The sequence below is a fragment of the Pelophylax lessonae genome (genome assembly GCF_965119305.1).
Source record: "Pelophylax lessonae genome assembly, chromosome: 3".
Classification (NCBI taxonomy): domain Eukaryota; kingdom Metazoa; phylum Chordata; class Amphibia; order Anura; family Ranidae; genus Pelophylax; species Pelophylax lessonae.
In genome coordinates, this window is record NC_138770.1 from 512,052,693 (window position 1) to 512,080,594 (window position 27,902).

General features: G+C 42.2%; 1 protein-coding gene across 8 annotated transcripts in view; it reads right to left on the minus strand.

Annotated features, from left to right (window-relative positions):
* Positions 1–27,902, minus strand: part of UTRN (utrophin) — a gene marked incomplete at its 3' end in the record, with an annotated part of 1,040,500 nt that overhangs the window by 663,148 nt on the left and 349,450 nt on the right. For all 8 annotated transcript variants that reach the window (XM_082249947.1, XM_082249941.1, XM_082249943.1 and 5 more), the window contains 2 exons: positions 25,974–26,129; positions 19,449–19,619 (listed from right to left, as the gene is read on the minus strand). In XM_082249947.1, the coding sequence (XP_082106073.1) occupies positions 19,449–19,619; positions 25,974–26,129 (327 nt within the window). The remainder of the gene's footprint in view (positions 1–19,448; positions 19,620–25,973; positions 26,130–27,902) is intronic.

Genomic DNA, 27,902 nt, shown 5'->3' on the forward strand with positions numbered 1-27,902 from the left:
GCCCGCTAAACGCGGGTACAAACGCGACCGAACGGACGTTTCAAACGTCCTAAAAATTCCAGCATTCAAAGGGACTTTTAACAACGTCCCGTGTACATGGAGCCTTATACTTAATTTTACACCAAACCTATTTACTTAACACTGTCATCACAGAGATGTATATAAATATTGTATGTGTATCCTGTTCACTACTGCACTACAGGCTCAGTGCACTTCTAAAAACTTGTCATGGCAGTAATTTCCTTGCATACATCACTGTTGGATGTATTTGCACCTTTGCAGCCAAGCTTGGATAACACTTCCTTTATATTTGTTACTTTTTCCTATTAACCTAGCACAACATGTAAAAATAAATAAATAAAATGTGCTGTTTGCCTTAATTTTATATAAAAATGGTTTGCATGCTGTGTCAATGGGAACACATAACAAGCCTATAGTGGGGGATTTCTCAAATTTGACTGCAAAGGTAGAACTTTCCATTTTTCCAAGGCATTACAATATACTAGCAATGTCTGCATCATTTTACACAAGCTTCACCTTTTCTAAGCTCTGAAACACACATTTTGCAGTATTTACTTTGCTAAACTGCATATGAAACCAAAACTTTGGAATGAAAAGGAATGAAAAAAATGGATGAAAGGGATGAAAAATCCCTTTCAGTTTTTTTTTTTTTGGGCTTGTGTCCCATTGAAGAGATTTCCCCTAATTCCTGTCCTGCAGACAGTCCAAAATGAAATAATGTTATGAATTTTAAACTTCTTTAAAGTCTATGTATAGTATTTTTTCTTTAACCTTTGAACAGAGAAGGGTTCTTAACACTTGATAGCCTTTTTTTTTTTTCCTGAGATTTGTACTGTCTCCGAGAGGCAACTGGAAGTGAGAGGAACATTCTCACAACTTAACTTTCCTTCCTGCTGACACTGGTCACCAGGACGAAAAGGGAAGTTAAAATTCTCTAGCATAGACACAGATAGCAATACAAACTAATAAAAGTTCTAAAACAGTCCCAGCTCTACCCAAACAAAAACAAAAAAAATTAAAAAATTACGTTTTTAGGCCCCTTTAACACAGGGCGTATATATGAGTGTCCTGTGTGAGGGTCGTGTTTACCCACACCCGTACCAATGTCACACTGGCAGCAGCAGCTGTGTCTATGCAGTCACTGTGTTCTATTTAACATCAATGGGACTGCATGTATTGAGTTGCATTGAACACTTGTGCATCCCCATGTGGGTAAACACACACTTCCACTGGCGTACAGTTATTGTAAGTACGCCCCATGTCAGTGGGGCCTTAGATACGCTTTACAGTCTCTTCTTTTTTAGTAAATCCACTCCACAGTCTTTGAAGGGCCCTAACAGTAAAGCCTTCTACTGTGCCTATAAGCTAAGCACTGGTTTAGATTAAAGTGTATGTCAAGGCAAAAAAAAAACAACATATTTAATAAATCTCTGGACTACATGTAAGTTTTGTCATGATTTATACTATATGCTATATTTACAAGCGTAGAAATAAAACTGGTAATATATCAGAAATAAAGTGTGCTCCTACGTACCCCTTTAAAAAATCATCTTTTATAAAAAAATATAAATATACATATATATATATATATATATATATATATATATATATATATATATATATATATATATATATTATACACACATATTTTTGCAGGTAAAAAAAAAAATGTGCATTTATTATTTTTTACACTGGAGCATGTAAAGGATCCAACAGATTCTCAGTAACCTGTCTGCTCATGCCTCCAATACAGGCAAGCAATTACTGAATTGCAGGAAGAATTAATGAACTACAAGAGAGATTACCAGCGCCCTCGCAATTCATTGAGAACTACAAGCCGTCAGCCGTGGTGGCCAACAGTATTTGTAGTTCATGCACTCCCAGAACTCTGTGAATGAAAGGTGTGGCCATGTGGGCGGAGCCCCACACAGCTGTCTGGTTTTAAATTGTGACAGTGGTTGTGGGGAGAAGATCCTCCGTCCGCTGTTACAGGGAGGGGTGTTTCAGATGGGGAAGGGGTGGTCGGGGAGAGGAGGCAGGAGCTGGAACATGTTACATGCTCCACTCTAAAAATGGGTGGAACATGTAACATGTTCCAAAGGTGAACATAGCCTTTAAGGCAGGTCATAGGTGATGTGATTTTTTTTCCAGTAATCATGGATTGCAGGAAAGAAAATCGCTTGATTCCCTCATCAACACAGCCAGTGTTGATGGGGGAATCTCTCCTGCAGAGCTATTGTGTTCTCTCGGTGGGGAGGTGGGGCGCAGGGAGCCGTCCCTGCTGGGAGAAAGACAGTGTAAAAATCCGACATGCTGGTTGTACCTAATCGATTAGGACTAATTTTAAAGCACATGTTGTCGGCCCAGCCTACTTAATGTATGATGGATTACAAAGAACACAGAACTCTCTTTAACACCCCCCCTGTGCAGGGGGAGTACAGGATGGTAACAGATCAAGAAGTATTTTTGCCATTTATTGAACAGATATAACAAAACACTTTCAGTGGTATATTTAGCAGACTAAAAAGGAGCAAATAAGAGAAATTCATTGTTAGGATTTACACCCACTTTAAGCTTCTTTCTGCCAGTGATTTACAAGGAAAAAGCGTTTTTAAGCTGCACAACTGTTCTCTGCTTCATTTTTGAATTATTATCCAATTAACAAATGGCTGGCCCTCCTGGTGAAACAACTAAATTCTTTTTCAATAAAATGATTTCTGCAAGTAGAAAATCATTCCAATGTACAGAAATTCTACTGTCAACAAAGTTTAAAGAGTAAAGAAAAATCATTAATATAAACAGATTCAGTAAATATCTATCAACAGAATTTATGCAGCATGCAATTTGCAATTTGAAGCGATTAAAGATTCATTATCCAAAAGTAATTTGCATCCTGGTGCAGCTAAGCCACAAGTGAGTTATAATTAAGTCATTTAATAAGTCAGGCACAATTTGTTTTTGCTGTGTACTCATAATTCAGAAAGAAATCTCAGCCCAATTAATGCTGATGCAGTGGCAAGCTGTGTGTATTTTGTTATTTGAGGAATTGGATCGGAGCATGTATGATTAAAGAAAGTGCTTTGCACACAAATGCAGCATAATGAAAATATCTGGTTCATGGCTGAACTCCACAGTGTTTGATTTTGGAATTATAGTCTTTTAAAGTGGCCAAACAAAGCCCAATAAATGCAAATAATGCTACAGGTTTTAGCATTGCTTGTGACAATCAAGTTAATGAAGTGGTGCGATAATGAATATTTCTGAGTAACTAAGTGCTAATCACCTCAAGCAGAATATTAATTATGCTGTTTTTTCTGCTCTTTTCTATATTGCTTTAAATACTTTACAACCAGTCGCATTACCTAGCAAGATTTGACTTGCTTCTTTGTATAGGTTTGTGCCATGTTACGATGTGTTACACGTACAAGATTGAGATTTGTCAAAGTAGAACTCAAGTCAAAAAAAAAATGTAGGAATGAAAGCCAATTAAAATATAATATAAAATAAAATATATAATATCAAAAGCAGATTTTGCTGTAAACATCTTCAATCGTGACTGGACAGGTAGGTACAGGCAGTAAAGTGATGAGTTCATCTATCTTTTACTTTGCCTTCTTCTTCTATCAACAAACTATAAATATAACAGTATATATATATATATATATATATATATATATATATATATATATATATATATATATATATATATATATATATATATATATATATATTTACACACACACACACAGTATATAAAGCCCTTAGATGATACATCATGCTTTTTTTAACTAATTCTGAGTGCAATTGTTTTAAAATATGAATGTATAAAAAAAAAAAACCCTACAATAGACAAACACAATGGGGTTGTATTACTAAAACTGTAAAACTGGAGAGTGTAAAGTCTGGTGCAGCTGTGCATGGTAGCCATTACCCTCAGTCACTAAGGGGTTAAACATTCAGTGTTTGAGGGAAAAGTATGTGAACCCATAGACTAAATACTTCAACAAAAGCATATTGGGGTCAGTAGTTTGCATACCTGGAGCCCAATTAAAGAAATACGTTTGGCAGTGTGGTTTAGTGCAAGTTTAAATTATATAGGCAGAGCAGTGGCTAAGTGGTTAGCGCTTCCACCTAGCAGCAATAGGGTCGTCAGCTCAAATCCCAACCACAGCACTACCTGCAGGGAGTTTGCATGTTCATGTCCCTGTGCCTGCATGGGTTTCCTCCCACACACGCTTGTCTCTGGATTCTGCTTCTGCCTCCTGTTTCTGCTTGATCTACCTCCTGTTGCTGAATTTGCTTGTGACCAGACTATTCTGCTGTCTGCCATCTATGCCTGATCTGCCCGACCGTTATCGACCTGGCTTCTCTGACTCTGCATCTTGTTCATCCAGCCTGCTACATCTCTTCAGTCTAGCAAGCTCTCATCAGGCTTCTGCTTTCAGCTGTCTACCACAGTCTGCCAACAGCCAAGCTCTGTGCCAGCTCATCTGCCTCCAGCCTGTTCTGCTGCCACATCCATCTGCTGACTGCTGCCAAGAAGACTACTAGACTGATCACAGGCACTCATATATTGCTGTGCTCCTGAGGCCACTGTCTTACTACCAAGTGGCTCCCGAGCCAGAGCTGTACAAGAGGCCTTCCTCTGCATGTCAGGCTCACTGACCAGGTATGTGACAGCCATCCTCACCTGGGCCTGCAGCACCACTCCTCTCACTTCCTGGACTCTCAGGAAACAATAAGAACAGTGGGAGCCATAGGCTCCTGCTGCTGCCAGTCGAACTCTTGTGAGGAGGGAGTGGGGCCATGTGGAGGCACATAGCCCGGCTCAGGTGCACAAGTGCCTTCTTAACTGAATCTGAGCACCACAAACTGAAAACGCTATTTAATTCATTTTTAACATTCAAGCAAACTCACCCATCCATCCATTCATGTCTCCATTCTTTAAATTGCTGAGAAATCACTTTGAAAAATGCTCCCAAGTGTGTTCTACTTGTTGCCCTTTTTTAGTAAGGGCAGATGATTCATGTAGCATTTACTTCCTGGAATCAATCTGCCCTTTGCTTAGGCGTGCAGGCAGGAGGGTGTGCTTAGCTGAGAAAGCCCCTCCTCCTCCCCAAGATGAAAGAAAAAAAATGTATGACCTAATTTTGGCCTAGGCCGGAAACCAGCAAGCAACTGAAGAAATGAAAAAAAAAACAAGTAAATTGGATATACCTTCCTATCTATTTAATAATGCTAGTGCCTAAGGATTAAAACTGAGAGCGTTTAGTTGCGCTTTGAAAATCTACCATCATGAATTTCCTCTACCAATACCCCCTTTCTCTCCCTCTTGCTACTTCTGCTGTAGGGCCTATAAATAAATTGAAAGGCAATGTAGTCATAATTGGACAAGTACAGACCTGGGATCAGTAAGGCTACTTTCATACTGTTTCATTGCATAAATGTGGTAAAAGTGCATATGCATTTTCATTGTGTTTCTGGTGCGTTTTGCATCTGTGAACAAAGGACATGTGACTCAAAACAGCACCAAAAATGCAACTGCGGGTGTGTTTTTTCATGTGTTTCTGCAATGTGTTTGATGCAGTTTCTATTCATTTCATTAGAAAGGTGCATTTTTAGTGCAGCAAGTAGGACTTTGAAAAAATGCAATGGACCCACAACTGACCAGTGTGAAGAGTTCCATAGGATTTAATGGTCATGGTTTTTTTATCCGCTTCCGCAAAAACAGAAGAAAAACTGATCAGTGTGAAAGCAGTCTAAGAATTTGAAAAGATAGTCTTAAAAAAAGTCACCTGTCACAGTAGGGTTGCACAATATGTTCATTGATCACCATCTACCCAAATAAACAGTCTTTGGTGGAGTTCTTATGTCTTTCCAATTTTACAATTACTTTATTACATTAGATAAATGTAATTTTGCAAAAATTTCATTAGAATAAAAAGATATTTTGTAGCATACTCATGGTACAACCATTTTGTAACAAAATTCTGTCAGAAGCATTTGTAAAAAAAAAAAAAACCCAAGATTATAAATGGGAGGAACTTACTGGGCCCTATCAACTGAAAGAAAATAAATACTGTAAGAACAGCCAGAAATCCATAAAGGCTAAAGGTACCCATGTGCTGCATATTAGCAGGAGAGTGTAGATGTTAAAGTCCCAGCATGATCTCCTAAATGATCTTGCAGTGCATGCATTCTTGATAAATAATTTGTGTTGGTCCCCATTCACAGTGTGGGTTCAACCTCCAGAAAAAGCTTTTTTTTTTTGTGGCTTTCATGCATATATGTTTAAATTTAATGTGTATGTCAAGATGTTGCTTACTGCATTTGCATGTCCCCTTTGCCCCTAAACACACTGCTCATGCCAATTAAACATTTTTTGGTGATGATTTTTTACATATGAAAAAAAAGCATAGAAAAATGTTATACACTAAGAAGACCCAATAATGATCCAAAATAGCACACCAAAGAACTCAGAGGCCATACTGTCAGAGGAAGAGAGGTTGTATAAGTACTGGTATTTACCATTACAACATGAATTCATAAGAAGCAGTGAATTAAAGCTGGCCATAGATTATTTGTTTGTTTGGCTGAACGAAAAAAACAAAAAACAAATTGATTCCCCCATCCACACAAGCAAGGTGGATAGGGGAATAATAGTCGCTGGGACATTGCGTTCTGACAGCGGGACTCCTGCACTGTTAGAATACACTTATTAGCAACTGCAGATGTTTAAACAGAGATGGTCATACATGGATTAAAATTCAGTTGGTCCCTACTGAACCAGCCAAATTTTGACCCATCTATGGCCAGTGTTAACCTTGTAGGTTAATTTTGCTTTGCCACAGTGAGCATAGCATGTATGTATTGCATGCAGTTTATATCTGCACTGTGTCTTCATTATTTATTTATTTATTTTATTTAAAGTCATTGTTAGTGATATTATCACACATTTAAGATGCATTTTATCCACACTGAATGGTAAATGCAAACTGACTAAATGATGTAGGCCTCAAAAGCATAGGAGAAAATCTCAGTTTTAATTTCAGTTCTGCAGCCTCTTAGCTGGTATACATTCAACCACATTTGACAGTAGTGTGTATATGTGCACAATAAATACTGTGAGAATGTACATGAGTTGTTTAACATGGTTTGTTGACTCAAACTCAAATTGATTGACCTCAAATGGGTATATACTTTACTAAATGACGCCCACTGAACAGAGCTTTTTCGGTATACACTGTTCTTATTGAACTGTACAGTTTTCTGTTGCCAGGATTTAAGATCTAATGACTGCAGGATTACAGACAAAGATGCGTGACTGTGAACTTTGCCTGACCCAAAAAAATCACATAGCTTCCTTTCTACTTTCTGAATGGTTAAGAAGAACATTATTATATCCAAGCATACAAATTCAACCTGGATAATTCAAAATGTTCACTCTAAAAGGCTTAAGTAGTTGTAACCCTTAAAAAAAAAAAAAAAAAAAAAAAAAATTAATCCTGTTCCTTTAAAGCATGAATAACATCACAGTGCTTGTGCTGTATAATTTTTTCTTTTCTATGATTTAAAATACCTGGTTGATCCTGCATGGTGCTGCTCACCCCTCTGTAAATGGGCCACATTTATCATGGCTGCTAATCCATGATACCGTGGTCAGTTTATGTGCTTCCATCCGTCTGCAGTCTCTCCTCCTCTCCCTCTCTACCCCCCCCCATCCCCTGGTTGTCAGCTAGTTTCAGGTTCGATCTGCTCCATGCCCCTCCCCTCCTGCTGCTATATTACTGCTAAAATAACTTTGTTTTATTCCTAGAATCCCCTGTGTTTGATTAAGTTATGTGCCCCAGTGTATTTACTGTATAATAAATATGCAGTTTCAAAACTTATTTGCGCATTGATCACCCGCTGCTCTCCTCTCCTCCTGGCTGACGTCAGCGGGTGATTTTCAGCCCCTCCCACTGTAGTTCTCAGATCAAGGGAGGACAGCGGCAGGCGGGCACGTGAGCACCCCTCTGAAATAAGGTATGAAGCTGCATATTTTTTATAAAACACATACAGTGGGGCACATAATTTAACCTCCCTGGCGGTCTGATTATGTCAGTATTTTTGAATGTCAAAGCGGTACATTGTTTTGCATTGAAAAATGTGTTTTATATTGTAGGACCGTAATTCTTAGGAATAACTTGCTTAAATCTGTCCACACAAGAGTCTAGTAGACATCCTGGGTATGATAAAGTTTGAAACACGAAATCATAAATTATAATATAATAATACATTTTATTCAATAATGTAATAAAACCAAAAACACTGATATTTGTCCAAACAAGGGTACAATATTACTTATCACTGTGATACTAGACACTGCATATTGGTTTAGTAAATATCCGGGGTATGAAAAGTTTTGAAACATGGGACTGCACAAAGTGGGACTGCACAAAGTCCGATGTCACAATCGGGACAATAGAACCTGGTTTCCTTTCTGATTTCCCTTCCACTGTCATCTCACTTCGAGCAACAAACCTTGCACATCCTTGTAGGTGCTGACTTTTTCTCGGTTGATGGGATGTAATCCATGAAGTGATGACCAGACAGGCGTTCCGGGTTGACAACGCCAACCAACAGCACGATGTTCAGCTCTATTCATAGCCATTGATGGTGTTTGCTGGTTCACAAAGATACATTTGGCAACTTTACAAAAAAGTCAGAATGAATCACAGGCTTGTCACTCTTTTTTTTTTAGCAGAATGTAGGCATTCCACCAGCATTGCTCAAGAAGATGTCTGAAGATCTTCTTGTAGTACTTCTTTTGCTGTTTCCTCATTGCTGGGTAGAATGTCATTGCTTGGTCGGCTCGGTCGACACCTCCCATGGTGTATTGTAGTCTATCACTACTTGTGACTTCACAATTTCTCTCCCACCTTTCGTGCGTACCATAACAGTGGAGGTATTATGAACTGTACTCATTCGGCACACATCTTTCTTGTCATGCCATCGCAGTGCCATCATTTTGCCTTTCTGCCAGGTGACCATTTCTCCAGCCTTCAGCTTCTTATTGCCAAACATTGGTGGCATGTCCCACAGGTTAGCCCTAAGGGTTCCATAGGCATCTGTTTTGTTTGCAGAAGAATCTCAAAGTTTAGGAGATGCTCAATGAACGAAAGAACGGAAGATATTGCCATTCCATAGTTGCTGTATTTTGGATTGAATTTTGTTCATTTTCCAGTGTATATGACTGAATTCCAAATGTAGCCAGTTGACAATTTGCATAGCATGTAGGATTTTATGCCAAATCGTGCCCTCTTTGATGCAATGTATAGTACCCAGCTGGGCCTTCCTTTGTAGGCCATTAGACTTTCATATATGATGATATCTCTTTCTGGGACATAGCTTAGTTAGAAATTCTTTAGAATCATTTGAGATACTTCCTAAATTTCCCTTAGTTTTGGTGCAGGATGAGTAGTTTCATTAAATTCTTCATTGTTTTCGAAGTGTTAATATTTCACGATCAGGGAAAATCTGTACTCTGACATGACCGTGCCAAAGAATGGAGTGGCAAGTAATGTATTAGTTGTCCAATACCACTTCTGCTGTGTTTCCCCACCACTCCCTGAAAAATTACTAGGCCCAGAAGTTTCAAATGTCCTCTTTGGTCACTGGTTCCCACTTTTTGCTTCATGAAAACTTCTGATGCAGAGTAGCTAATGGTTGATCTTTGTACCGGTTTGTCTCAGTAACTTTTTTTCCAATAACCTTATCAAAGAAGGATGCCAGCATCGGCTGCTGGACACAGCGGGAGGACATCAGGGGATTGCAGAGACAAGGTAAGTTCTCCAACGTTAAAGACGTTTGAATTACATTGAAGCATATGAATAGCTAAGACTTTATTTTTAGAGTGGAAAGATATCTGTCAGGTTTGTATTGCTGTCTGTGGCCCGTTTCCTGATGATGACTGTCTCTGAGACAGAAGGTTTTACAGTTGCCCCCATAACAAGAGGTAATAATAAATCTACCATTAGTCTTCACTGGATCTAGTGACAGTTTCCCATGTTTTTAGAGATTTCCTTTCTCTGCGACAGAAAGAGAAAGGAAATCTACCCAATTGGACACAAAAAAAGATAAGCTGACAGGGGATTTAAATCCAAAACTTAACAAAAAAGTCTGACGAAGGAGCTGAGCTCCGAAACATGTAACCGCCCACCACCCGCTCTATTGGAGACCGGCCGCTGCGTCCACACCCTGCCTTCAGGAAATCTTATGCCGACTAAGCTGAGACACGGATGAGAGGATGCATCTACAGGAAGCAGATCACCTCACTGCAACCACTCAGCACAGCGGATAGGAAGACTCCAGACAGATTTTTGCTATGCCCATGTCACATTTACCAAATGTGAGTGCTTTTACACATTTAACCTAATAAATACTCAGAGCCTACTGCACTTAGAGGCGCCTTGTCTTTTTATCTTTATCACTTTCAGAGCAGCTTGTCCTCTCCAGTACTGCCGAAGTGCAGTGTTTTATTTAAAGCCTGCTGTATTCCACGGAAGTGCCCATACAACAAACCCTTGTTCTCAACCCTTTCTGAGTCCCATCCGCAAGCACAAATAGTGAGTCTGATTTTCTAAATGACTCCGCAGCTGCCAGGTACACCCTAATTGCCCGGACCACATCAAAGGCATGCAAACCAATTTCCTTTGGATATTTTGGCCTGGGACACAGGGAAGGCAACACAATGTCTTCATTCAAATGAAAATCAGAGACAACCTTTGGAAGGAACGTCGGACAGGGAGAAAAAAAACATCTTATCTCTGTGAACCACCAAGTAAGGTGAACTGCAGGATAATACCGCCAATTCCGACACCCTGCACGCAGAGGTGATAGCCACCAAAAAGGCCACCTTCTGGGACAGCGTAAGCAGGGGAATCTCCCAAAGATTCTCAAAAGGAGGCTTCTAGAGGACTGGGAGAACTAAATTGAGGTCCCAAGGTGGCAACGGAGACCGCACTGGAGGAGTCGAGTTCCTAACCCCCTGAAGAAAGGTACGCACCAGGAGAATGTATGTGGCCAAGGACCATTGAAGGAAGAACGCTAAGGCTGACACCTGACCCTTGATAGTACTCAAGGCCAGTTTCTGCTAAACCCCCCCCCCCCCCCCCCGTTGAAAGAAGGTCAAGATCCGAGCCACCGAGAAACAGCGAGATGAACCCCAACAGACTCACACTACGCAATGTACGACTTCCACGTATGATGGTAGATCTTCCTAGAAGAAGATTTCCTAGCTTTTAACAGTGTTGGAATCGCCGACTCAGACAAATCTCTATCCATCAGCACCTGGCATTCAACAGCCAAGCCGTGAAAGCCAGCGACTGTAAAGCAGGATGGAAGATTGGTCCTTGGGACAAAAGACCCTTCCAGAGAGGAAGCTTCCAAGGAACGTCTGCGACCAGGCGCATCAGATCGGCGTACGAAGCCTAGCGAGGCCAGTCCGAAGCCACTAAGATGACAGGAATCCCTTCTGCCTCGATCCTGCATAGAAGTCTTGGCAGAAGCTGGAGAGGAGGGAAGGCGTAAATCAGACAATACTGGCCCCACGCGTCTGTGGCATATGCCAGAGGATCCCTTGACCGATCCACCTCGGGGATGCCCCACCCGAGACACAACTGATGAAACACCTCCCGATGAAGGGATCACTTCCCTTGGTTTAACGTCTGCTGACTGAAGTAATCCGCCTGTCAGTTTTCCACCCCGGAATGTGTAGAGGGCTGGAAAGAACCGTTCTGCCCACCTTAGAATGCCAGCTACCTCCAGAGCCACCAGGACACTTCTTGTGCCCCCCTGGGTTTTGACATAAGCCACGGCCGTGGTATTGTCCGATTGAATGCGTGCTGGATGTCCCTGAAGGAGATAGGTCCAATGTTCCAGGCACATTCTGATCGCTCGGAGTTGCAAGACATTGATCAGTAGTCTGGACTCTTCCAGTGTCCAGAGCTCCAGAGCAGAATCTTTTGCCGAGGATGCCTCCCCAGCCAGACAGGCTGGCATCCGTGGTGACCATTGTCCAATACAAGGGGAGTAAGGATTTGCCCAGCCGAAACGCCAGAGAACGAAGATACCATATCAGGGACTCCCTCATTCCCCCACTCAGCCAGATCTGATTGTCCAGAGACTGTGGAGTCTTGTCCCATTTGGCCAGAATCTCCCTTTGCTGGGACCTTTTTATAGAACTGTGCAAACGGAATCTCCTTGACACCATCAGGCCCAGCAACCGCATGCAAGTCCAGAGGGATGACCATCTGCTGGACAGCAGGAGATGAATTGCAGCCTGCAATTTCTGGAGTTTGTCCAGAGGAAGGAGCACTCTGGCTAGGGCAGAGTCCAGAGTCAGAACCAAATAGCCCAGCTTTGTGATTGGAACCAGAGCAGACTTCTGAAAATTCAGAATCCAGCCAAACTCCCTCAGAGTTCGTATGGTGATTTCTAGGTTTTCCACCAGAGCAGTAGGAGACTCCGCTCGCAGAAGGAGGTCGTCCAAGTAGCCCAGTACCGCGATCCCCCGTTGGCGTAACAATGCTAGCACCAGGGCTAATGCTTTTGTGAAGAGCCGAGGAGCAGAGGCGAGGCAAAGAGTAACGCCACAAACTGATAATGCTTCTATCCCAAGGCAAAGCGGAGGAAGCGCTGGTGACCGGCACATATTGGAATGTGAAGGTAAGAATCCTTAATGTTGATAGAGGTAAGAAAATCCCCCTGATGCAGGGATGCCACCACCGAGCGAATGGACTCCATTCTGAACTTCTGCACCCGCACAAAGGTCCAGAATTGGATGCACCTTGCCTTCCTTCTTGGGAACTGTATACAGGTTTAAGTAAAAACCCTGAAAACATTCAGAAGTTAGAACTGGGACAATCACCCCTTGAAGTAACAGGTCTTGTTCTGCCCCAAACAGACTCTGTAAGCGGTCCGGTGACAGGCACAAGATGGAAGGAAAGAATCTTGCTGGGGGACAAGAGTAAAACTCAATTTGTAGCCGGACCGAATGACTTCATGGACACACTTGTCTTGTACCAAGGAAGTCCACGGGTCCAGAAACCAGTGAATACGTCCCCCCACTCCCGATACGGGTGAGGGCGCATCTTCATGCTTAAGGAGCCTTGTCCGCGTGTCTGGAGAAGCCCGCTCTCGGCTTGCCAGACCAGGTTTGTTTGGATCCTCCAGAGGAGGCCCTGAAAGGCTCCAAGCCCTTGTAAGTCGACCCTGAGGGACAAAAAATCTTCTTATGAGCTGAGAAGGGTCTTTGCCCTTTGTTGCCTGTGAAAGAAAAGTACTCTTTCCCCTCTGGGGCTTTTTTTGATGTCATCCAGGGTAGCTCCAAACAGGCGATCTCCTCAAAAGGGGAGATCAGTCAAGGGCCTTTTTGGAAGTCTGGTCCTCAGGCCAGCATTTAACTTAAAATACATGCCTAAGGAACACTGCTGAAACAGAGAGCCGAGCCACTAGTGGAGCCACATCCAAAGAGGGATCAGAATTAAACTGCAGCCCCTGGACCAGCCAGATTGTACATATTGCGGGCCACAGCCTCCGCCTTCCTGTCAGCCAGATCCTTAAAGGCCAGGGACTCTTCAACCAGAATCATGGTTGTCTTGTTCAATCTGGACACCGGAGGGTCCACCACCGGTGGAACAGTCCACTTCTTAAAAAGGGACTCCTCATAGGGGTATCACCTAGCAAATCGCTTAGTGACCCCAAGGAAATGCTTTGGTCATCCCCACTCTTTAGCGACAATTCTGTCAAAATAGGCGGGGAAAAGAAACACATTTGCCGCTCTGGATGGCTTGTGAGTGCCAAAGTGAGCCTGCGCCTCCATCGCAGCTGCAGCTGCCTCCTCCATCTTTAAGGTCACATGCACAGATACAATCAGTGCCTCCACCAGCACATTTTCGTGTGCGGTTGCAGATGTGGAAGAATCGTCCTCACTATATGAGGATTCCGGGCGTGTGGTCGCTGACCTAACAAGGTGACCCACGTCCGGAACGGCCGATAAAAGAGATGAGGCAGGGGGCACTTTTTGCTAGCCCTTCGCCCGAAAGCCACCTCCACCCAGGACACAAAGGACTCCAGGACCGCTGCCAGTGCATTGATGGATGGTTGGGACCTGGAGGGCCCCGTAGCATCAGAAAGGGGATCAGGTGGGGAGATGTGCTCCAAAGACTCCATGAGTAATCAGGGGGACCCCACATAAAGTGTAGAACACTGCAAAGGGACAACCCCCACATCGCTGGCAGCACCACCTGGTCACCAGTAACAAAGCACCTCTCAGCAGAGAGGGTTAGGACCCCACCAGACTCACTACCCAGCAGTAACAGGCATCTGCAGCCACCAGGATAATCTGCACTCCACACGCGGTGATCAGGAAGTGAAAAGACCCAGAAGTCAGCACCAGGGGAAGAGGAGGGGCTCCCACCGCCAAAATTGCCGCCCACAGGGCTCCGCTATTTTCAATGGCAAACCACCACAAAATGGCCGCTGGATTACACAAACATGGCCACATCGTGCACTAAGCACAAGAAAATGGCGGCCCCGCATGGCACCACCAGGCTCCAAGGGACCTAGGAGGGATCCCTAGGCCTCAAGGACAGGTCCAGGCAGGACAGGGGGGCCCTTGCTGGAGCCCTCATCAGGTACAACCCTCCCCCCCTGCACAGCCGATCGTCCGAGTCGAGCGCCCCCCCCCCCAGCCCCATCCCCAGCATAGCGCCCTGCCCCCGCCCAATGAAGTGAACCAGACCACCCACGCAGCCCTAGCCCAGCCCAGTCTATCTATGTTGCGGCCGACCTAGTGTGGAGCTGAGGTCTGCAGGTGCTCGCTGACCCGACTGTGGTGACCACTGGATCTAGATTATCCAGGCCGTCGCCCAGTCCAGCAGTTGATTGTAGATCTCACAGGAAAAAACAAGGAGAAAAATGTATATTGAAAAAGAAAAAATTGCAAAGACCAGAGATCCCAGCAAGGAACTAGGTCCTTACTCCTGACTAGGCAGAAAAAAACTAAGTACCTATAGCAGAGAGAGGTAGTATAACCCCTGGAACTGCCCATAGTAGGCATAGCCAGACTTTTTTTCTGCCTAGTGTCCTAATCCTGTAGGGGCAGTAAAACCCAATATTTAGGAAGATCAGGAGCTGTGACCGTCAATGAATGAAAGAGAAAAAAGTTTTAGCTATGCATACATCTTAAACCCTTTAAAGCAGAGTTCTAGCCGTTTTTGGGTTTATTAAAAGTCAGCAGCTACAAAAAGTATAGCTGCTGACTTTTAATAAACACACACTCACCTGTCCTACGATCCAGGGATGCGGCTGCCGAAGCCTCGCTCCTCTCCCTCTCCGCGGCGCAGGAATCACTAGTGTGGGCACCCGGCTGTGACAGCTATTAGCTTCATAGCTGGGTGCGCACTGTGCATGCGCAAGTCACGCTGTGCATCCTGAATTGCCGTGCAATCTTCTGTAACGTGTCCCAGATTGGTATCTTTCACCCACTTGCCGTAAGTGATACCCGGGTGATACCGCTCCATTCGGCATCCACTCAATACTGCTCTGTCTCTCACCCGCTCCATCTCCCACCCACCTGATATTGATCCGTCTCTCACCCACTTGCTTTAAGTGACACCCGGGTGATACCGCTCCGTCCGTCATACGATGACTATCTCGGAGGTCACGTGGTCACGCCAGGCGTGACCACGCACGTGACCTCCGAGATCGTATGCCGGACATAGCGGCATCACACGGGTGTCAGAGCAAGTGGGTGAGAGACGGATCGGTATCGGGTGGGTGGGAGATGGTGTGGGTGAGAGACAGAACAGTATTGAGTAGATGCCGAATGGAGGGTTATCACCCGGGTATCACTTACGGCAAGTGGGTGAGAGATATAGATCTGCCAGCAGATCTGTTAATGTGGAATTGCTTATGTCTTTAATTTGTACATATGTGAGTGGCATATTCAATAACATTTGTAAACGGAATTATGCTATGTGACATCACTTTACCCTTACATGAGCATCACCACCTAATCGGCCGATACCAATATGCGATGGCCAAAATATCAGTATCGGTATCGACAACAAAAAACCAATATCGGTCGATCCCTACTCCAAAGATGCTGATAACGAGATCCTTGGCAATAGATTCTTATTATAATACAAACCCTGGATATCAATTTTAGTATCTGCATATTGTAATTGTGATGCTTATTGTACACTCAGCAAAAAGTTTAACATTTTAGGGTATTAATTTAGTCAGTGTGCAGTTCTTCCTCTGACATTCAAATGTCTTTGTGGTGTTCATTATGCATACAAATATACATTTATTTAATTTAATACAAGCATTTAAATATAGTACCTCCACTTTATATATACTGTACATTCACATTAATCCCTGTACTCAAGGAGCTTACAATCCAAGACCCCTATTTCACATGCATACATGCACATACATACATACTAGGAGCCAACTGTCCTACCAGCATGTCTGGGCAAAAAATATAATGCATGTTTATTCACAGATCTTGTTAAAAAATTAAATAAAAACCTTTATTAAAGTTTAATTTGCAAATGTTTGACCATTATCTAATATCTGTGATTAGCAGTTAAGCCAGCCATAGATAATACAGTTTTCTTTCCTGCAACAAAAAACGCTTAATTCCCCCATCAACACTAACTGGAATCCATCCTGCAGAGCTATTGTGTTCTCCCAGCAGGGGGCACAAGGAGCCCTCCCTGTCGGGAGAATACCGTGATAACTGCTAGCGCGTATAGCCACTGGCAATAATTGCATCCTAAAAATTCAACATGCTGGTTGCACATCAATTGACTTGAGCCTGCCCATACTGTATATGGTTTGAATCTTGCCCGCTTCAGCAGGGACTATCTATGGCTGGCTTAAATCTGAGCCTTATAACTGGCACCTACAAGTGCCTGCATTTTTTTTTTTTTTTTAAAGCCCGTAGCGTGTGCAACACACTCAAAAGACTCCACCCGGTGCATAAAAAAGTGCACACACACAAGGTGAGAACACAAAAAAGCACAGGGTGTGCGAAATCGTATGGTCTTCCCTCCGAAGAGGTAGGACCCAAAACCTCAATCCCCCGGGGCGCAAGACTCCTGACAGGGATATAAGGTACTCATGGTCTGTCTGGCCGAAACCAGACTGACCCCGTTCTTCAGGGGGACTGCCGAAACAGCCCCCACCGAGTACTAAGTAGGGCTCCCCCGAAGGGAGACCCCATGGGAGAGGGCGAACTAAGCCAAAAGGCCATATCCACCCCCTCCCAAGACTTAAGGCTGGGCCCGAGGACCCACACACTCTGTGCAAATAAAGAAAACAAAGGTGACAGTGCAGGTGACGGACTCCAAAGAAAAAGACAAACAAAACAAAGAAGTGGGGAAGGGGTAGTGGGGAAAGTGCTTTGGTGCCATGTGAAGAACCAAGGCAGGCCTTCCAGCCGGAATAAAAAATTCCTCTGGTGCAAGCCAAAAGGCCTGTCCCAAGAGGCAGGTGTGAAAAAGGTGTGCATAGTGCAGTGACCAAGGTGCCGAAAAAACTCACAGCGAGCTGCCCCTCACCAGTGAGAAATTAAGGCACCCCTGGGCTGCCACCCCAGGGGCACTTACACTACGGGCTTTTTCAATCTCAGCCCCCGGCCAGACCGAGTGTAGCCTATCCCCACCAGCAGACATCAGAACCTGGACAGCTTAGAGAGAGCTTGCCTACCACTGGGGACAGGCCTTTTGCAAGGCCAGATCAAAACCCAGGAGAGAAAGCCCTCCCCTCGCCATCCTGTTCCTCAGCCCATTACATCCAGGAGCAGTTCCACCGGCCCCCTGAACCGGCTTTCCTGCCCCCTTCAAACTGGTTAGGACAGTTCAACCCATTCGAATCAGAAGGCGGCGGGCCCCACATGCTTTCCCAGATGACCTACTCCCCATACCTCAATACTCAGAGCGCTCCGGGTTTCGGTCATACTGGTACTAGCTAAGGCCCATACCAACTGATAAGAACAGATACTACACTTGATCTTAGCCAAAAGGCCTGCATGCTACATCAGATCTCATTGAGCTCCTCTCCAATCCCTACAGCAGTTAACAGAGGAAGCAAGAGCGGTTGGCCAAAGCTAGCCCTACTGAGTTCAGGTCATTGTTTTCATTGATATTCAATTATGCAAATACCAAGCACAGCTCACAAGCTTGAGCTTTACCAAACTGCTCCCTCCTACTGTACCTCATTAATGGTCTCTACATGCAATATGTGACCTTAAAAACCTAGTGGTGGTGAAAAGGTTTAATTACAGCATAACTTTCCAAGGTGTGGTTGAAATTTGCATAATTGATAGTTCCAGGTTTCAAGGCTCCCGAGGTGTTCAGTAAGGCCCCTTTCACACTAACGTTCTGATTGGGTCAGCCTGTCAGTTTTTTAGGTGGACCCGATGGGAACCTATATTCTTCTCTATGGAACGGCGGGTGTAAACAGGCATTAGTCCGTTTACACCTGCCTACATCCAATCCGATTACCAAAAACAGACAGATGAGGATACTATCGCCATCCACCAGGCAGATCGGATAGCAGTCAGAGGTAAACGGACAGGTGGTCTGTTTACATACGGCAGCCCATAGAGGAGAGTGGTCTTTGTCGGCTTTCACTCTGCATGAGTGGGCTGGACACAGCCTGGTCATCTGCCTGATCAGCAGGAACCAGTGGAGAGATCCAATGCTGAGAAAGTGGATCCCAACCGCAATCGGCACCATGTGAAAGGGCCTAAGAAATCTGAAGTTATGGGCAAGCACCTGCCCACTATTAAGTTCATGTGCCAGTTTATAAGGGTACATTTTACTCTAGTATTTACAGGATTACTTTAGGAATTGTCAACCTTTATGTTAGTGGCTTACAAGCCTTTCATTCACTTTGACTAAATAACAAAAAACATTCAAAAGTTAAGCTTTGCCAAGGATCACAATGTCAGCTCATTTTTGGTAGTGAATAGGAGGCATTTACCCATGTCAGGCTAGGTGATGTACTCTGTATTCTCAATCAGATTTCATGTAATTAGAAACATATAACGTTTAGGGGAAAGTTACCAAAATATTGCAAATTAATGCATTTGCAGTAAAAATCACTGCCTCCCTCTGTTGTCATTATTATTGTTACATTTTTCATTCAGTTTCCTTCTGAAACGCAACTGATAAAAGAATGCTTCTATGAACAAGCTGCATCCTTTTCTTGGCTTCCCCTTATCGCACATTCTACCTACTTTACTTGATTTACTGCTCTCCATTTGAGTACTTCTTAGTCACTTAGCTCTAGAGACTATCTATTGCCAACATTACTGACCAGACAAATCCCTTATTTCAGCTACAATACAAACAGAAACAAACAATGCTTACTTTAGCCCAAGCAATTTCCACATCCAGATCTGCACACAGACCATCAGCTGTGGTTTTCAGAATGAGCTCGGATTCAGTAGCGCTAAGCCATTCAGACAGAGAGGCCGATTCTTTTTTCAGCTTTGCGGCTAAAATAATGGCACGTTCCAAATCTTGCTTTCCTTCTGTTACCTGCAGCAAAACAGAGAGCTCATTAAGAAAAGCAGCACACTACTGACTACGTTAGTGTCTTTATACAAATGACAATGCAAACGCTAATTATCACATGACACTTATTAGGCTGCGACTTATTTTTCCTATCCATTATATTTTTCTGCATCATCAGGCAAAATCCATTTAGCCCAAATATCAGTTATAAGGATACAATCTCTGGCACCATGGATCTACAAACAGAACTTATACAGATGTTATTTTGAGAGTAACTGTATAAGTGCCAATCAGCTATTCAGTTTCAATTCAGCTGCCGCACAAAAGCATAAAGGAACTTGTCATTAGCACTCCTAAGCACACTGTGAATCCACAGGAGACACAGATACTTCACTGTAACTAAAATGGAATTGCAGTGTAATTGGTTTGACTTTATAAGTGTATCTAAAGCTAAAACCTTTTTTTTTTAGTTTTGGATAATGGGAGGGGGGTTTGCTTTGCTTGTCCCTAATGCAGAAACCCATGTCTCTATTAGCCCAGGTGATTATTGTCATTGCAATGAAAAAGGGACATGTAAAAATTTACACATGGCACTGAAACAAAAAATGAGCAAAATGTGCTTTCAATGGGGACACCATGGAGTGGGGTAGGGTTATAGGGGAGTCACCCAGGAAGAAAATTCTCAAAACCTTTGCCATAATCCAATCACCAGAAGGAGGTGCAAACCTATATCCCAGGGTCTGTGAATACTCAGGCTTTGTCCTGTACTGTACCATTAGGATAGGAGTTTTGGTTTCACTTACTGTTGTGTCTCTAGAGCCAGAGAATGAAGGGAAATCACAAAAAGCAAAAAAAAAATCAGCGTTTGTAAAACTATACCCGGTTGCTGCCCACCCACAGTAGATGTACTGCGAGTGGGCAACTGCTTCAGGCTGGGCGAAGTACCTGTACATTGCAGTCTTTCTCCAGGGTTTGGGACACAGCAAGAGTTTTGCAGCGAATTTCAGCCATTGATTTTGGCTGCAGTCAGCTGATCGCCTGTGGCCGGTTCTGTGTTTACAAAAACTGTGTTCTGTCAACAGCGATATGTCTGTTTCTCGCGGCAGCTAGCGCCAGATTGTCCGCCTCACTATCACAGTCCCAATATAACTTGCTGTTTACCACCGTTACCAGAAGTAGTGTCATAGCTCTAGTATATATACCACAGTTTGTAGACGCTCTAACTTTTGCACAAGACAATTAATGTACCCTTATTGGGATTTTTTTTTACCAAAGGCAGAATATATTTAAGCCTAAATTTAGAAATTCGATTTTTTTTTTTTTTTAATAATATGTTTTATAACAAAAAGTAGAAAATATAGTTTTTTATTTTCAAAATGTTAGTTTTTTTTTTTCCCTTTATGTCGCAAAAAATAAAGAACCCATTGGTGATCAAATACCACCAAAAGAAAGCTCAGCTGAAAGACATTTCAATTGCGTACAGTGTTGCATGACTGTGCAACTGCCAGTTAAAAAAAAGCGCAGTGCGAAAAGTAACAGATGCTCTGGTCAAGAAGGGGGTAAAACTTTTCAGGGCTCATATAGTTAAGGACCCTTTTACACTGTTGCTTTTTAACACACGTGTTAGAACATACAGATGCATGAGTCCAGGTTCCCAATTATTATAAAAATAGTTCCTGTTCCCATCTCTGCACTAAACTGCAGCATGTCTGTTTTTTTCTGCATTTTTGTGCTTTAGATGCCCAGTGAATTCAACTGCATTTTATCATTCAAAAACATATTTGCAACATGCTTCAAAAATGGATTGAGAACAGCCCATTTAGGGCACTTTCACACTGATCTGCTGCAAAAACGAAGCATATGCATTTTTGCTGCTATTTTGCTGGGATTTTACAATGTTTGCGGTGTGGATTTTAAAAGGACATGTGACTCAAAACCTGCACCAAAAATGCATTGCGGGCTTGGTTTTGCCACGGTTTTACTGCGTTTTCCAATGCTTTCAAAGTGGAGGTGTGTTTTTGATGCCTTTTTTTAACTCCCCAAACATCCTCCAAAAAGGTCGCAAGCAGGATTTTTTTCACCGCAATGGAAATGAGCCGCCCCAGTGTGAACACATTCATTGATGTTAATGGGAAGTATTTTTCCTGAGCTTTTCAGGCATTTTTTTTAATGCAAAAGCGCTTAAATATCTCCTCAGTGTAAAAAGGCACTTAGACCTACATGTGAGTTTAGTAGCATTTGGCAGGTGTTGTCCTGCGTCAAAGTAAGTTTCCTTTGCGCATTAACATTCGTTATTGGTGCCTGTTGATAAGACATTTTCAATCCATTTTTAAATTTGAAAGAATGGCGTGTGCAGCGTTAACAGCCATTGACCACGGTTTGTTAATACCTGTTGCTAATGCATCAAAATGTGTCAAAACACGTTATATGTGTTTTGGTGCATTGTCATGGACTTTTATGGGGCCTCCCAACACACTAAAATGCTGAAAAAAATTAACATGCTGTATTTTTCAAATGTGCTGCAGCACAGAGATGGGAAAAGGCACAATTTTTATTATGGGGGACGTGGACACAAAAGCACTTTAACAAGATGTAACGTTGCGGTGCACCAGTGTATACTTGCCCTCAAGTTTTGGCTTTATATACAGTATATTTAATTTAGACATGGAAATACATGGGCGCCTATTCAGTACAGTAGAGGGAGACAGGGTTATAGAGGATACTTGTTATTTCTGTGCATAGCACATATTACCCAATGCGTTATAAAGATCACTAAATCATTTACATTAATTCCTACTCCAGTGGAGATCACAGCACACTGTCCCTATCGCAAACACAGGAAAGGTCAATGGACAGTTATTGGGAATTTTGATCACAGAATAGATGTAATGTTTTCCTTTTCTATTTTACATCATACTGATTTTTATCATAAAACCTTCACTTTTTTTCCCCTGAACTGATTCTGTCATCTGACAATCATTTTAGCCAGCCTTTGGAGCCTTTTAGATGTAAATGGAAGTAGAATAAATGGCCCTATACCCCCTGTGTGTGCTTCTAGGCCTTAATCTACCTGTTATTATTATTATAATATAGGATTTATATAGCGCCGACAGTTTATGCAGCGCTTTACAACTTGAGGGTAGACAGTACAAATACAATACACTTTAACCACTTGCCGACTGCTCACATGGAGTGTACTGCGGCAAAGTGGCTCGTTTTCGTCCAGCGACGTAGACCTACGTCGCTGGACTCCTCCCCTTGTGGGCGGCGCATTCAGACACAGTGGGAGTCGGGCCAGGGGAGGAGAGGCGGTGATCACCGCCGCTCTTCCCCGATCATCGGGGATCGAGTGAGGACATCCGCCCGCTTGTGTAAACAAAGAGGGCGGATCTCCTATGTGACAGACAGTCACAGATTACAAGATTCAGCATAGCTGAACCTGCGATCTATGCCTGTGTCACACAGTCCCCCCACACACGTCAGTAAGCACCAGGCATACATTAACCCCTTGATCACCAATAAAGTTAACCCCTTCCCTGCCAGTGTCATTATTACAGTAAAAGTGCATATTTATAGCACTGATTACTGTAGTAATGTCACTGGTATCCCTAAAAGTGTCAAAAATGTCAGTTAGGGGTCCGATCTGTCCACCACAATGTCGCAGTCCCGCAAAAAAAATCACAGATTGCCACCATTACTAGTTAAAAAAAAAAACAATAAAAATGACATAAATTTCCCGTAGTTAGTAGCTGCGATAACTTTTGCACAAACCAATCAAAATACACTTATTGCGATTTTTTTTTTTACCAAACATATGTAGCAGAAAACAAATTGGCCTACAATGTTAAAAAAATTTGATTTTTAAATTTTTTTGGGGGAATTTCATATAAAAAAAATGTGAAAAATATTGTTATTTTTTCGAAATTGCCGCTCTTTTTTTGTTTATAGCGCAAAAAGTAAAAATTGCACAGGTGATCAAATACCACCAAAAGAACGCTCTATTTGTGGGGAAAAAAAGGACATAAATTTAATTTGGGTACAGCGCGATTGTCCGTTAAAATAACGTAGTGCCGAATCGCAAAATATGGCCTGGTCAGGAATGGGCTAAAATCTTCTGGTCTTAAAGCCGTTAAAAATACGCTCATTGAGAATTTTTTTGTCAAAGCTAAATACATTTTGGCCTAAATATATGACAAAAAAGGAATATATTGCATATTTTTTAACTGTCAAATTAGAAAAATATTGTTATTTTTTCAGAATTGTCGCTCTTTTTTTATTAATTTCGCAAAAAATGAAAAGCGCACAGGTAATCATATACCACCAAAAGAAAGCTCTGTTTGTGGAAAAAAAAAGGACGTAAATTTTGTTTGGGTACGGCGCGCAATTGTCAGGTAAAGTCGTACAGTGCCAAGTTGCAAAAAGTGGCCTGGACGTAAAGCAGGAAAATCCTCCGGTCCTAAAGTGGTTAATACAGTAGGAATCAGAGGGCCCTGCTCGTTAGAGCTTACACCTGTTGACTTTGTCTCTGAAATAAAACCTCAGTGATGCGGTTATGGGGAGGACGGACGATAAGCATTACACACTGTGTAAGAACATTTTTTAACAAGTCAAGCAAAACTAGGCACTCGACTTTATGTTTCACATAGGCAGAATTAATGAAAAAATATTTTAAAGATATCAAAATTTATCATGATCATGGACAATTGACAAAAAAATGATATAAGAAAATAAGGACGGATTTATACTTCTGAGTTGCAATAATGCATTAAGGCAATGCGCCAGCACTATAGCATGCCACAATGCACAACAAGCATGGAAACAAAAAAGGGTCACATGTGATTCTGCCAACACTGGGAAAATTATTATAGTGCAAGCATGGAAATCTCCAGTGGTCAATGGCATTAGTAAAACAAACTTTCCTGGATCATGGTCAATGAAAAACTGACCAGCATCCTCAGAGACAAACAAGCCAGATTCGAAAAAGTGTGGTTCCCCCTGGATTAAATACCTTCAAGCCCCATAGCTCCCGGAATAAGGCGGTGGGGGGCTTGAGCCGAGGGCAACGACTCCTGCTTCTTTTTTCTTATTTATTTTCTTCTTTCTTTCACTTTCTTTTTTCTATTTTTACACTTAGTGCCATTTATCTTATGGATACAAATGGAGAATCCTAGAGCCTCTCATTTTTCAATATCAACAAAGGAGCTAGGTAAAGTGCCTTGAGGTGCTAGATCAACCTTGGTGATAAGTGCTCATATCTCTGGTTATTCTACTGTGTTACTGTTGGTTTAACTGTTGCAGTGATGTTTTTCAAAGTAATGTTCCTGTTCTGCTTATGGTACAGAGTAATTATAATTATCTTGCCTATGCCCCGGGCAAGCATTAGCCTAATTTGGTTGGATCACCCTTTTATAATTGGATTTTGTATTGTATTTACAATGATCTGACACCTGGTTACCCTTTAGGGTGCATGGATGTTTCTATATCTGTTTGATATGTATGATGTATGTATCTGTATGTTTGTATCCTAAGAAGATTGCTACATTTTTTAATAAAAATCTATTGCAAACTAAATAAATTAGCTGCCAGAATGCAGTGCACATTAGCATGCAAAAAAACGCACCACACAGATGCACCAACAGGGCCGCTGTGAGAAATCCTGTACAGCCTACATGACAGGCCCGCCTCCCCCTACCAAAAACATCACAACAATATTTTCACTTATGCTACAGGGGATTTGTTCAAGTAAATGCTGCTCTGCCACCCCTCATTTTCATTTCCCCCCTTATTCTGCTTGTCAGCTGCTCAGCCCTCCATATTGAACTGATGAGGCCCAGTCCCCATACAGAAGGACCAGTGGTACCCCCTTATCTGCGCCCATTTGAACCAATGCCCTTTATGAACTTTTTGAATGAATGAAGTCGCTTACATATTTATTTTTGCTGAAATGAAAAGGAGCTAGAACTGTAGGCATCCAAGAGTACTCACATAAGGTTACAAACTGGGGGTTCAGGACAAGATGTAGCTACAGAGTGACATTTATAAATTAAGTGCAGGCTGAAAAGCATACAGTTTTTTTTTTTTTTTACAATAGTTAACACCTATGTACATTAAAACTTTTAGCTATATTTGAAGTTAAATAATTCATTACATACAACTGTATTTTTTTAAAAAGTGCACCAGTGCTAGGGTTTCAGCCTGCTTGAGCCCTGTTATGTTCCTTTTATGCAGGACAGCTGGAATCGCAGGTGTTGCTGTTTTCTTTAGCGTTTCAGTAGCAGGTTTGGGTCAGCTATATGTTATAATCTTGATACTATGCATTTCCCCACCACGTAAAACTCACAATCTCCAGTCATAAATAATGTGCATCAATAGACAGACCTGAGCACCGAGGTCATTATACAGGAGTTTTAAAGCTGTTAGCTGCTCGTCCATTAGCTTTGGATTATCAGTTTGCTGCTTCTGCACGATTTGTCTTCCTGTCTTTATAACAGTCTCAACCTCCAGCTTTACTTCACTCAGGGTCTTGTACAATTTCTGCATGACAAACACAGCAGGTTACTTTTATCTACCAAAAAAACAGGTACTTGTACAAAAAATATCCATTACAGTCTGTGAAGAAATTTCCAGGAAAGTAATATGGAGCCAGATTTGAGGCGGTTGTACGATCAGTATTTTTAAAATACATTTGAAGTATGTGTAAACCCAATAACTAAAATCACATATTTTTATTACCATATTTTAAAATCTTCAGTTTTAATTTATATAATACATGGGTATCCTGTATTATGAAGGTCCTTGTTCAGGAACTTCCTGTTATAAGGTGACATCGATCTGCTCCTGCTTCCAAATTGTGCTCCAGCGTTGTCATTCTATCACATGGATTTCCATTGGAGACTACAGTGTTCAAAATCACATGCACATAAAACTTCTTCTTACATTGCAAAGTGTCCGCAGTATCAAAAATATTGTAATAAATGCACGACCACCAGTTGACAAAGAGAATGACAAGTCCATGTGACGAATTGCAACAAGGAAGGGACATCAAATTTTAGAAGTAAGGCTTCCCCCATATTTGTTTTACCGATCTCATTGTTTGTTGTTGCGGTCACATTCCAAACTTATGTAAGCACATTTTTTACATTCATAAATTGGGTTTAAATTAACTACTACATTATCGGCTTGGCTTTTTGCTTTCTGCTCGATATTTCTTGTAGTGTTCCAGGGCACTGATAGAAGCACATAGAGCAGACCTAAAGGAAGGAGAGAGAACCCTGGTGGCTGTCTATTTATTGCAATATGCTTGACGTGACCCATTGATATTTAAGGGTCCTAATATCTGGGAAGAATCCATTCTATGTGTGGTTTGGTGCACTTTATTTTGGACACTTTGCGGAGTGAGAACTTTTTTGCGCCCTTGGCACAAGAACTATTTTCTGTGGAATGCATTTTCACTTTTTGTATTAATATATGTTTAATATCTATTATATCATTTTACATAAGGTATATTATTGTTACTACAGTGCTGGTTTAGCTCAATACATAGATTTATCTGTCCAGGGGGATAGGGGGATTCCAGCTGCTGGGGGTTTGTCTTAATTTTCACAAAGGGAATGTTTGTGTTTCTTTCCTGAGCGCTAGGGAGCCAGTGGCTCTAGCTGCTCTCAGCCAAGCCTGTGAAAGTGGTGAGAAGGAAGAGGGCCACTACAGACAAGCACAACACTGGATCTTGTAAGTTTAAGGGGGGGGGGGACTGTTACCTAAACATTTTTTTACTTTAAAGCGGTTGTAAAGTAACTGAGGACAAATACTGGTATCCCCTCGGTTATAGCAAGCTATACAGTTTACTGTGTTTTTTTTTCTTTAATTATGAAGATAAATACCACTTTTCACACCACCACTGTGTGGTCACGTAACCTCCCACCGCTCTCCTTCCCCGATCTAAGGACTACAGCAGGAGGGCCTGAGATTCCCTTCTGATGTCAGCAGGAAGGTTATGTGATCGCACAGAGGTGCTGTGAAATAAGGTATTTAGCGTCATAGTTTAACCACTTGACCTCTGGGAGATTTACCCCCCTTCATGACCAGGCCATTTTTTTGTGATACGGCACTGCGTTACTTTAACTGATAATTGTGTGGTCATGCAACGCTGTACCCCCAAAAAAAAAAAAAGTATATAATTTTTCTTCCCACAATTTTTTTATTTTTGTGCTATAAACAAAAAAGACAGATAATTTTGTGCTATAAAACATATCCAATAAAACAATTGAAATAAATCTAATTTCTTCATAAATTTAGGCCAATATGTAT